Here is a 12903-nt window from a genome sequence, read left to right as displayed (position 1 = left end):
AGAATCCTAACTAGGAAAAGAAAATCAAACACATTTCTCCAGTTTTAATGTCACTACACTGGTTACCTGTGTCATTCAGAATTGACTTTAAAATTCTGCTTATGGTTTATAAAGCCTTAAATAATCTCGCCCCATCTTATATATCGGAATGTCTGACACCTTATATTCCAAATCGTAACCTCAGATCCTCAAATGAGTGTCTCCTTAGAATTCCAAGAACAAAACTTAAAAGAAGTGGTGAGGCGGCCTTCTGCTGCTATGCACCTAAAATCTGGAATAGGCTGCCAATAGGAATTAGCCAGGCTGATACAGTAGAGCACTTTAAAACACTGCTGAAAACACATTACTTTAACATGGCCTTTTTATAACTTCATTTTAATCTTAATTTAACTTAATCCTGATACTCTATATGTTCAATTCATCAAAATAACTATTCATGGTGGCTCTAAAATCGGTACTGACCCCTACTCTCTTTTCTGTTTCTTTTTCCGGTTTCTTTGTGGTGGTGGCGCCTACTCAAAGCTTCATGATGCTCCAACAATGATGGATGGATTAAAAGGCAGAAGTCTACGTGACCATCATCATCATCAAGCCCTTCCGTGAGAATCCTAAATCCAAAGAGGACTGTTTCATTTATGTTAGGTAGAATGCCCAGAGGGGACTGGGCGGTATCATGGTCTGGAATCCCTACAGATTTTATTTTTTCTCCAGCCGTCTGGAGTTTTTTTTTTTGTTTTTCTGTCCCCTGGCCATTGAACCTTACTCTTATTCGATGTTAATGTTGATTTATTTTGTTTTATAATTGTGTCTTTTCATTTTTCTATTCTTTAATATGTAAAGCACTTTAAGCTACTGTTTGTATGAAAATGTGCTATATAAATAAATGTTGTTGTTGTTGTTGTTATATTTATGCAGAAATATAGAAAATTCTAAAGGGTTCACAAACTTTCAAGCACAACTGTATGCTATTAAGAATTTGAACCTTATGAGAAAAAGGAAGCAACTTTTTTGCTAATGTCTTTCCTTGTTTATTCATGTCAACAATATTTTTCAGGACATTACTTTTAAAACAAAAGTAAGATTGTCACATTTTGTCAGGGTCAGATTCACTATACTGACATGAAGTACAGTATATTGTATTTAATAGAATTTTGTATCTCAAAAATATTTCTACCTGAAAAAAATGCAAATTATCAGCATATTTACAGGGAAAAAATATCGTGAGAAATGACAAAGGCATTTCATGTATATTTTAATGGATACCTAGAAGACTTCAGGCACTGATGGCATGTAAACAACAGACGTATACTGCGGTAATTGATGAGATTTCAGTTCAGGACATCACAAGTTAATCATTCCGCTCCTTTCTAGCAGCGAACGTTTATACTTGGAGAGGCTGCAGGCCATGAGAATTAAGCCACCGGGTCAAAAAATGTTTTAGAAAAAGCTGTAAAATAATCGCATATATTTTATGTATAAAAGCACCTTTGAGCAAAACTTCACTTATACTCTGTTGTTTACACCTTAAAAGTATGAAGCACTGTGCATACATTTCCACCTATAAGTGAGCAGCGTGCTTCTTGCGGCGAGCTGGGCGCAAATAAACAAATGAAGAAAAGAGAATTTGGACCTTACACCTGTCCGTAGAGTCATCGTGAAACGAAACAGATTTCGAGGTTTCTTTGACATTTTTGACAGTTGGGACAAGGGAGACTGAATTGGACACAACACCTGTTAAGAATCCAGCCGTCCTTAATCCTAAATGACAGTGAATAAGCGCAGTATCGTGGATCGCTAATGTTCCTTCATTTGATCCGCCCCGAAACATGAGACTTTTTTTAATAACCTGAAACGTGGCCATTATGAACACCTTACCTGCTGGAGACCAGAGATAAGGTTCAAACTGACTTTGTAACACTCTGAAATATATTAAACTTTACATCAAATAATAAACGTAGAAAGCAGTATTTTAAAATTCCATAAAATGTTGGCTTATTGGGTGCGGCGACTTGAGCTAGGGAAGAAGCAAAATTACCGCAGTCAAGAGAGAGCTCCTTAATCAGAGGCGGTACCGCTCTCCCAGCAAACACGTCAGCCTGTTGAACCAGCGCTTCATGAACCGCTTCAAACCCAACAAGAACGACGAGGGGCATCGGGCCCAGGTGCACCGTCATTACGGGTCCATACTTCTCTTTCAGCTGAGAGACAGAATAAAAATAACAAATATTCTAAAATGCCTCTTTCAGTGATATGCAAATACAAAGCCCACTTTAAAATGTAAACGTCACTGACCTCCATAAAACTCTCATGGAATGCTTTTGAGTTCAGCTGAAGCATGTTCCCGATTAAAGGCAGTGGGGTCGGACCGGGCGGCATCCTCTGGTATCGAGACGAGTGTTCCTGAAATAACAACAGCAAAAGACCCAAGACCATCGCGGATAGAACCAATGTCCAAAAGAGCTCCATTCTCAAGCGCTGAAAGCCAGGAAGGGTGAAAAAAGAAAGAGAAAATACAAGGAAGTTAGCCCTAAATACGGTCAAATTTACGAGATAGCTTTATCAATAGTTAAAGGGCATTTCCGTCATTGATACTAGTTTGTAACATTAAGATCTTTTGCAGCACGCCAATCAAATTTACTTCTTGTATTTAGGTCTCAATCCAGAGGGTTCGTCGTGTCAGCCCATGCTCCCAACTCAAACTGTGATTACTGTATTCAGTAATGCTTTGGTCAGTAATTTTACGTTCAATTATTGATTATTATGGTCTGCTTCTTTTGGGACGTATGACGTTTTCAGGAAAGAGTGTGAGTGTCGAACGATGCACTGGTTATTGAATAAACAGCGTTAGAAATGTGCTTATGAGTGTGTTTTTGCACTTTGAACACTACAATTAACGAACGAAGATGGCTGAAATGTTCCGCTGCCACCGCCCGAGTCTTTCATGCCCTCAGCCGGGTGAACCTGCTTGCCAAAGGTTTGGACACTGTCCCCAGTGCCAGAAGCAGAGCTATGCTGCTGCATTTCCTCGGCACAGAAGTAGAGATGGGCGGATCGATACTAAAGTATTGATGCTTCCGATCCTGACCTTTTAATTTAAACATCAAGGTTCTTATTAAACGTATTGATATACATTTTCAATAATATGCAAGTTTATTAGAAATTATTTTTTAAAAGAAATTGATGATGAGAGCATGATTAAAGTAAACGTGTCATATTGTGTAAAACTGGAGCTTCCTTTCCTTCCCCGCTTTTTATCGTCCTGCATTCACACTGGTAGTGCAGTGGTCCACAAGTCAACACAGTGGGACTGCGTATGGGAGGTAATGACAGAAACAAAGCGTTCTTTAAAGTTATTTTACTCCACTGAACGTAATGAAGCAAACTCTGACGCATATCAGAAGACCTGCTGTAACAGTACAAACCTGGTAAAACACATGAAGTCAATCACGTTACCGAACACGAGAATTTGCAGTAGAGGCCGTCAGAAAAGAGCACAGACACTCAGGCTAAAAAACCTGGCACGGCTGCCCAAGGGTTGTAGTCTACTCTTAAAGAAGACTTCCAGAAAGGCAGGCAGTACCCAGGTAATGTTGGCACTGTAAACTGATGTAGGGTTATTGTAATTGAATAGAAAATAGACCAATGTCTGTTTTTAGTATATTACATCTATAGCTTGATGAATGGACATGCTTTGAACACATTTTTAAACTTTCTGTATTTATTCTGTAGCCTGCAAATACTAGATATTAGCTTTACTTCCCATTCCCTAGTGTTTGACCCTAGCATTACTAGGTCTGTAAAATAGTGCTAAAGTGGCAGTGGTAACAGCGTTACCCTGTCAACGGAATAGGCACGTCTTCTCCTGTCACCTGCCGTGCCTAGTAATAATGCCATCTAGTAAAAAATGTTTTTCAGCAGTCCAAGTGTTGCACGCTTTTCACCGTGATACGAACAGTGATGTTGAGGAGCTTCTCATCAGCAGTGATAACGAAGTGAATCTGTCTTCAGGCAGTAAAATTGAAACGGACAGTGACACTGAAAGTGATTCTGATAAATCCGAAAGTGACGCTCGCTCAGTATTTACATCGTTATTATACTTTTTATACTTCTGACTGCCAGTTTCGGTGCCAAATTATTTTGCGCCCTAGGCCAAGCTTATTAGTGCGCCAACCGACTGTTCAGTAGCTAACTCGTGAGGCTGCAACCCCATGATCTGCACCCTAGTCAATTGCCCAATTTGCCTTAATGGTGGCTCCGACCCTGCTGACTGCGTACTTTTAGTGTTTTGCCCATTTTACAGTAAAAATAAAAAAATGTCATTTTTTGAGTCAAAAATGCAACGTTTTTTTATGTTTTTCAAGAAAAAATGAAACGCTAACACTCATTAATGGTTGCAGGAACTGAACATGTTTAATACTTTCTGTTAATAAACAAGCAAAGTTTCAAACTTTTTGTATGTATTATGTCTAATGTGTAAAACAATTATTACTCGATATCAGCTTTACTTCCCATTAATTTATTTTTTTATTGCAGAGATCACTTGCAAGAGCTGAGTATATTTAATAATTTCTGTTAATAAACAAGCAAAGAAGTCTGATTTTTGGCACCACACGTAATAATCTACTAATTCAAAGTCTTTAAAATGTGACTTTTTGATGTCACAGAATATTAACCATTCTTGCACGGCAGCACTCTGGCTGTATCAGTATTGGTATTGGCAATACTGGCCTTAGTATCATCTGGTATTTGATCAAAAAGAAAATCAATAATATTGCCCATCACTACTCAGAAGGACCCTGCGTCTTCAGTGATGCTACATGTACAAATCCACTATTGGGCTCCTTGATCCACACTTTACAAAAATACAGAGCTTCCTTTGAAAAGCTTACATTTCCGTCAGCAGGTGCAACTTGCTAAAGAGTCTGTTTCACAGTATGTGGCTGACTGAAAGGGTTTAGCCTAGTCTTGTAAATTTGGCAACCTTCACGATGAAATAATAAGAGACCAACTAACTGAAAAACCTACCTCTGGTGTGAAAGAGGTTTCTTTTAGAGGATGATGATTTGACACTTGCTAACTCTTTGACAGTTGCTTGTCAACTCGATTTGCTTCTCAATGTGCACATAAAATAGCTGAAACACCGATGCATCCTGCAGATCCCTTAAATGTTCTACAGACAGTGAATGGGCCACAGGGTGCTGAGTGTAACAGTACATCTGACTGTCAGTCCAAGGCATCAGTACAGCAGATGAGACACCATACAGCTCAGTCTTGCAAGCGCTGTGGCAATTGCGACTCTAGTAGACCTTTGTCTCTTGCCATGAACAGTTCTGCAAGGGACAGAAAAACAGAGTAAGCAGGAACCATAACAAGTTTTTATATATTTACAAAATAATCAATTAATATACTGTAGAAGAAATAAACGTCAAAGTGTGTAACTCCACTCTATGATTTTTTAATAAAGTAAAATCACGTTTTATAGAAAAAAGTATTGTACATAAGGCAAACAAATTCTCAAAACCACTCACATTGGATTACAATAAAAGTAGTAAACACATTTCAGTCAACATATGTAAAAACAAAATGGTTCTACAAACTACACTGCTCACAAAAATTAAAGGAACACTTTTTTTATTGAGCCTGGCATGAAATCAATTAAACCTGTCTGATAATTTTCTGGTTGGTTAAGCAGCTGAGGTCATTGTTAATCACTTTCAGCTGTATTGGTGTTCATGGACTTAATGACAGGTGCACTAAAGTGGCAACAATTAGAAAACCCTCAAAACAGGACTGGTTTTACATGTGGAGGTCATTTCAAGTTTCTCCCTCTTGATCTTTTTTGGCTGGTTTTCCACTCATGCTAGTTTTGGCTTGAGTAATCATCTCTACTGGCAGTATGAGGCGATTCCTTAACCTACAGAAGTTGCACAGGTTGTCCAACTTCTCCAGGATGGCACATCCAAACGTGCTGCAGCAAGAAGGTTTAATGTGTCTCCCAGCACAATCTCCAGAACATGGAGGAGATTTCAGGAGACTGGCTGTTATTCTCGGAGAGCTGGACAGGGCCGTAGAAGGTCCTCAACCCATCAGCAGGACCGATACCTGCTCCTTTGTGCAAGGCAGACCAGGCTGAGCACTGCTCGTGCCCTACAGAATGACCTCCAGAGGGCCACTAGTGTGAATGTCTCTACCCAAACAATCAGGAACAGACTTCATGAAGATGGCCTGAGGGCCCGACGTCCTGTAGTGGGCCCTGTGCTCACTGCCCAGCACCGTGGAGCTCGACTGGCATTTGCTCAAGAACACCAGAATTGGCAAGTCCGCCACTGGCACCCTGTACTTTTACAGACGAGCAGGTTCACCCTGAGCAGCTGTGATAGACGTGAAAGAGTCTGGAGAAGACAAGGAGAACGATATGCTGCCTGCAACGTCGTTCAACATGACAGGTTTGGTGGTGGGTCAGTGATGGTCTGGGGAGGCATATCCATGGAGGGACGCACAGACATCTACTGCGTAGGAAATGGTGCTCTGACTGCCATAAGGTATCGAGATGAAATCCTTGAACCCATTGTCAGACCCTATGCTGGTGCAGTAGGTCCTGGTTTCCTCCTAATGCACGACAATGCCCGGCTTCATGTGGCAAGAGTATGCAGGCAGTACCTGGAGGATGAAGGAATTGAAACAATTGAATGGCCTTCACGATCCCCTGACTTAAACCCAATAGAACATCTGTGGGACATTATGTTTCGGTCCATTAGGTGCCGCCAGGTTGCTCCTCAGACTGTACAACAGCTCAGGGATGCCCTCATACAGATCTGGGAGGAAATGCCACAAGACACCATCCGTCGTCTCATTAGGAGCATGCCCCGACATTGTCAAGCATGCATACAAGCTCTTGGGGGCCACACAAGATACTGAAAAGCATTTTGAGTAGCAGAAATTAAGTTTTTGAAAAAATGGACTAGCCTGCCACATCTTCATTTCACTCTGATTTTAGGGTGTCTACACAATTGAGCCCTCTGTAGGCAGAAAACTTTTATTTCCATTAAAAGACTTGGCATCCTTTTGTTCCTAAGACATTGCCCTGTCGTTATTTGTATAGATATCCAACTTCATATTGAGATTTGATGTATCTAATGTGTTTCTTTAAAGTGTTCCTTTAATTTTTGTGAGCAGTATAGTTATATACCCACTTTAAATATTCCACGTGTAATACAACAAAAGTTGCAAACCCAAAAGAAAATTGAACTTTTACAAATGTCAACAGATTTGTAAAAACTGAACAAAAATATACAATGAAAAGATATATACAAAGTCAGCATAACCAAAAACAAACAATAAAAAGAAAGAAAACAGTGTGAACCAACTGAATAAACTGATCAGTCCTAGTTACTTACAATAATGTTTGTCAGAAGGTATATAACATGAGGCATAGATAGGCATAACACAAGAAGAAACTGAATGAGATGTCACAGAATTCAAAACATATACTGTATCTCTATATACTCGTATATAAAAGCCAACGTCTGTCTGTCTGTATGTCTGTTTACTTTTCACAAGAGAACTTAACGGATTTAGATTGAGTTTTTTTCTGTAATTTGCTTGAAGATTCCAGTTTATTTTGCGACTTCTTTATATTACGCTAAGAATCATAGTTTGCATGCAGGAACGTTATATTCACGCTAATCTGAGACAGAGGCTGTAGGCCGAGGGAAACGGGAAGCTTGATGTCAGGCTTGGGGAGCCAGGAAGGGCCCTACTCACTGTTCTTTATCACTAATATGCCGGCGGAGTTGTGGGGCATAGCTATTATAGGATATAAGGTGTAGATTTGGCCGACGTGTTTCTAGGAAAAACCTATTCTTCACGGCACAGCAAACCAATATTGAACTTAAAAAATATATAACAAGACACCAAAGAAGTGGAAAATACCATATGAGCATTAATCATCACAAACGAATTAAGACACCTATTATATGGGGACAGAGGTTAATAATAGTAGATCCACCATCAATCAAGTGTCCTGCAAGAGCGCAAATATGTAGGTGGTGTTGGAAGCCAATCTATTTTGGAAAATGGTGCAGATTAGCACCAGACACTGGAAATGGGAGCTATACATTGCATAACAATGTCATGCTGAGTCTACCCCTGCAGTTACCCACAGTCTGTTCCTCTCTACCTTAATTTCGCTCCTGTACCTTGTATCTCGATGATGTGTGTATCTCCCATCTGTAGCCTATACAACATTCTTATCTTACTTACCACTTCAGCTGCCTAACGTTTCCCTCTATGGATATGGCAGTTCCAAAATTGATGTGATGGATTTTATGCTCTGCACTGTAACATATGGCAAAACCACTGTGTCTGATTTTTCAATCTGAATCACAAAACATGGCAGCAATATTTTAGGCCTTTACGTGTTCACCAGTCTTGGGTTCACACCACTGGACAACAGTGCATTAATTAACTATTCTGAATATGACATGACTGTGGCATCAGAAATAGTCTACCTTACCTTAAGGCTTAGGTCATCTTAGAACATTTACTCACAAGCCCCTATCTAATACAAATGTTACCCCAGTTATTCAACCTTTGCGGCATGTGCCCGTAGGCCTGTGGGATGCTTCCCAACTGAACTATAAGACCTCTTGGCAGATCACATTATAGAGCCAATCCATGCCTCCCAATGGATATCAAATTTGGCTATGGCAGAAAAAAAGTCAGGAGGGCTGCAGTTATGTGTGGATCTGAGGGCAATAAATCAGGCTCGCATCCCTGACCGTTTCATCTCTTGCCAACCATTGAAGAGCTCACCACTCAATTCCATGTTGCAAAAGCTTTTTCAAAGCTAGACCTTCGTCCAGGTTATCCTTAAGTTCCTCTGCACAAGGACAACAAGGATTTAGTGGCATTTACCATCCATGTTGAAATTTTTTGTTATACCAGGATGCCATTTGGCCAGTGCTCTGCTCACAATTGTTTCCAAAAAATAATGTCTATTATCCTGGCTGGGATTCCACTGGTGATGGTTTACTTGGATGACATTGTAGTCCATGGCCAGGATAGTACTGTACATGATGAGTGTCTGAAAGCAACCTTTCAGCTCTTAGCCACCACAACCTTACATTAAATGTAGATAAGTAAGTGCTTATTTGCAGCAGTTGAAGTTGCCTTTATTGTGTTCTGCTTGTTAGCTCAAGGTTTGTCACTTCTTTAGTGAAATGTGAAGGCCATTCACCATGTCCCAGCACCAACTTCTGCTCCAGAGTTGGCCTCATTATTTTTGAATGACAGGACGTTCATGCCACAATACTCTGCAGTCACTGCTTCCTTTTGGCAGCTGCTAAAAAAAGAGGCAGTTTGGAGTTGGTCTGTGGACCATGCTGAAGCCTTTCTCAAACTTAAACAATTGCTTACTACTTCACCAGCCTTGACACATTTTAATGTGGACAGTCATGTCCAACTCTTGTAACTTGTGATGCATCTGCTTCAGCAGTAGTAGATACAAGGTGGAGTGGAGAAGCCCGTGGCTTCTGCCTCCCATGCATTGAGCCCTGCCGAACATAAATATTCATTAGTTTAAAGAGGCAATTGCATGTGTATGGACTTGTGAAATGTGGGCATATCTACTTGTATGGCCTTCCATTTACATTACGAACTGACCACCAGGCCCTAACATCTTTGATGTCTTTTGCTTGGTCAAGTCACAAACTGCTGTGCATGCACTGCTGGCGTGAGCATTTCCAGAGGTACAAATTTAAGTTATAGTTCACCCCAGGAAGAGACAATGTTGTGGCTAATTTGTTGTCATGTTCTGTTCCTCAAGCCCCTACCACTTTGAAGGTCAATCACAAGGAGGATCTGATTCATTTGCTGCATTCTCCATTGCAAGATTAGTATCAGTTCAGAAACTTACAAAATAATCTGATTCGGACCAATTTTTCACAACCCTGCGACAGTATATTACTAAGAATTGGCCATCAGATGTGTCTCCTGAGCTCCAACAATACATCTGATTTAAAGATGAGTGTTTGTGTTTGAATCAGACTTGTCTAGCTTGAGGACATCGCACTGTTGTGCCCAGCAGCCACAGGGGTCGGGTTTTGGCCATGGCTCATCAGGGCCACTTCACAACTGTAAAACTAAAGCAACAATGCAGGGATCTAGTCTTATGGCCTGGCATTGACCGAGACTTGGAGGAACATGTGCGTAATTGTGCACCATGTTTAATAATTGGTAAGTTTGGGCCCACACCAATGACACATTCACCAGCCCTTGCATTTGCCTGATCAATCTTGACAACACATTCAAGTAGATATTTTTGGTGAATTAAAAGGTGTGCCACATTACCAGCACATCTTGACAGTAGCATACAACCTCCATTCAAAGTTGCCAGAGGTCATTCAGCATGAACTCATGGTGAATAGGCAAGCTAGTCATAGACTGCAAAGTGTTGACTACAAGGTTGTAGTATGCAATTCTTTCGGTAATGGTGGTATTGCCCACTTTATCACAAGATATGCTGAAATGTTTTTAAAAAGTAGGGATGGTGATATTAAATAAAGTGCAGTGCAAAAAACAAACATGTTAACGGTTATGACACACAGCTGATGAAGGCCAAAGAGTCAAAAATCGGCTTCTTCAGCTCACTATTCTAATTTTTAAGCATTATCTAATTGTTCCTTTTTGGATAAAGAGTAACTGATTGAAGTAAGCTTAGCCATGTTTTCTTTAATGCAGTATTTTTTTTTGTTAATATTACTTTATTATTTAAATTTATTTACAGTACAACAAATATCCACATCCTATACTGCACTTTTTAACTGACAGGGTTTTATGGATGAATGGATTATTAGATTTATTGTTTATTTTGTTAAGCAAAATGCAAATAAGTGTTTGATTTATCTCACAAATTGCATTTCACTGTAGCTGACTATCAGTCAATAAAATTTAGGACTGATAATGAAGTGTGTTTGTGCCCGGCCCTACACTGTTAAAAATAATGGTTCTTTAATGGTTGTGTGGTTCCTCGTAGAACAATTGTTTGGCAAAAACCATTTCATTCTTGGAATGGTTCTCTGTATATAAAGTTGATTCTTTGTACTTTGGAAAACTTTCTTATATGTAGAAAAAACTGAAATCTTTAATGAATGGTATATGCTACCTAGTAGGACACTAATAAATTAAGAAAACCTGGACTTAGCCTGTGTAATTGTAAGCAAGAATCCTTTTCAAATCATGATTTAGTATTTCACAAATCTGTTGCCATCTGTTTATGGTTATTTACTCTACAGAGGCTGTTGCAGATCCAAATTTTAAAAAAGAAAGTTCTTTCTTTCTGGAACTTTTGTGTGGATGGGTCTTTTGAGACCCAAAAATGGTTCCTCTATGACAGTGTTTTTGCCACAGCACAGTAGTGCTTTGTGAGAGCTACCCAGCTGTGCCGTTTGAAATAATAGTGTAGCATTCCTGAAACTGAATCTGAGAGGGAAAAGCTCCTCCGGTGGTTGAGACCTGTTTGAATAGGACAGGGCTACCTGGAGAAGCTGACATGAAAGCAGTTCCACAGTCCCTATGTTGCAGACACAGTACCTACAACACTTCAGACGCAGGCTGCTGTGTGGGCACCAGCAAGTCTCATGGGCTGGTGGATAGTGGGCATACAAGTTTCCTCTTAGGCAGAGAGGGGTGGGCCAAGCGGATGAAGCAGCTGAGAAATGCCACCAAAGTGCTCATTAACGGCTGTGTCTCTGACTGTGGATCTCATGCATTTTATTGACTTCTCACCACTTCGAACAGTTGAGCATGTACTGTATATGAGATATCATGTGTTTATGGTTATTAGAACAGTGATGTATCTTGAGATGTTTTTGATTACAAAAAGTGTGCTACACCAGAAAAATGTTGTGAAACAGTGCTCTATGGCATCAATCTGAAGAACCACTCTGACACTTTTCATTTTCAGAGAGTACAACTCTGAATTGTCTGTTCTGTTAATATAATCATATCCAGCTGATCAGCATTCACCTCCATACCCACATCATGAATGCCTCTATTGTTTTCATTTTTTTTTCATCTTCTACATTACTCAGCTTCCATATTTTTTGTCCCATACAAGCACTATGCTCCATATTACCCTTTTCTTTTTTCTGCGGTTTCATCCTTTTTGTGAAATATATCCCATCCCTTTGCAATTTGTGTTTTAATATCTTGATGGCACCCAGTATCTTTTGTAATGACAATAGAAATACTTTCTAGGTCCTTTCTCTTAGTTTTGCTTACCAGTGGCATTTCAAAAACTAAGCAAACAAGATCTTGTACACTTACTCAAAGCCATAAAAAATAAAATAAAAAATCAACATTCAAATGTTTAATGAGGATTGGTCTGGTGCCTCCCATAGCAAGCAAGTCAGTGTGTGGACTGTGTGCATGATACAACTCCTTAGAGCTGCTGAAGAAGTTCATTTGGGTTTGTGCCTTTTGCATGAAGAAATCAAATCATGCTATGCATATATGGTCAACCATGTTAAGATACATCTTACAGTCTTCACAGTGATGTATGCAGTAGGAAATATTCAGTCACAATTGTGATAGCTGAAACATCATCGTACGACACGTCACATATACGTTTTTGAAGCAGCTTAGTTCACATTTCAAATTGCAGCTATTTACCCATGCCTGGTGATTTGTAGATATTCAATAACAGTTTAATTTCTGATTTGTTTCCCATGTTGTTGTTTTTTTTTTTTTTTGCAAAATTATTTAAATCTTACACCTTTCACATTTGAGATCCAAGTTTAAAGTGTTTCTGAATTGTTCAATTTTTGCACGTATTTGTCTTATAGGCTTGATGCAAAATTTTGTATTGAAAGTTACAATACAAAATATTGGCAATACTGGACG

At 39.5% G+C, this 12903-nt stretch overlaps 1 protein-coding gene across 1 annotated transcript in view; it reads right to left on the bottom strand.

The window, feature by feature from the left end:
* The window catches only part of LOC120538762 (cytochrome P450 2B1-like), a 33856-nt gene extending 31115 nt beyond the window's left edge, over window positions 1-2741 (bottom strand). Inside the window, exons 1-2 of the mRNA XM_039768218.1 lie at window positions 2293-2741; window positions 2036-2198 (exon numbers count right to left, since the gene is read on the bottom strand). Of these exons, the coding sequence (XP_039624152.1) occupies window positions 2036-2198; window positions 2293-2466 (337 nt within the window). The 5' untranslated portion in view covers window positions 2467-2741. The remainder of the gene's footprint in view (window positions 1-2035; window positions 2199-2292) is intronic.
* Window positions 2742-12903: the final 10162 nt, after the last annotated feature.

The sequence above is a fragment of the Polypterus senegalus genome, chromosome 11 (assembly GCF_016835505.1).
Source record: "Polypterus senegalus isolate Bchr_013 chromosome 11, ASM1683550v1, whole genome shotgun sequence".
NCBI classification, from domain to species: Eukaryota; Metazoa; Chordata; class Cladistia; order Polypteriformes; family Polypteridae; genus Polypterus; species Polypterus senegalus.
This window is presented reverse-complemented; position numbering and strand designations above follow the sequence as displayed.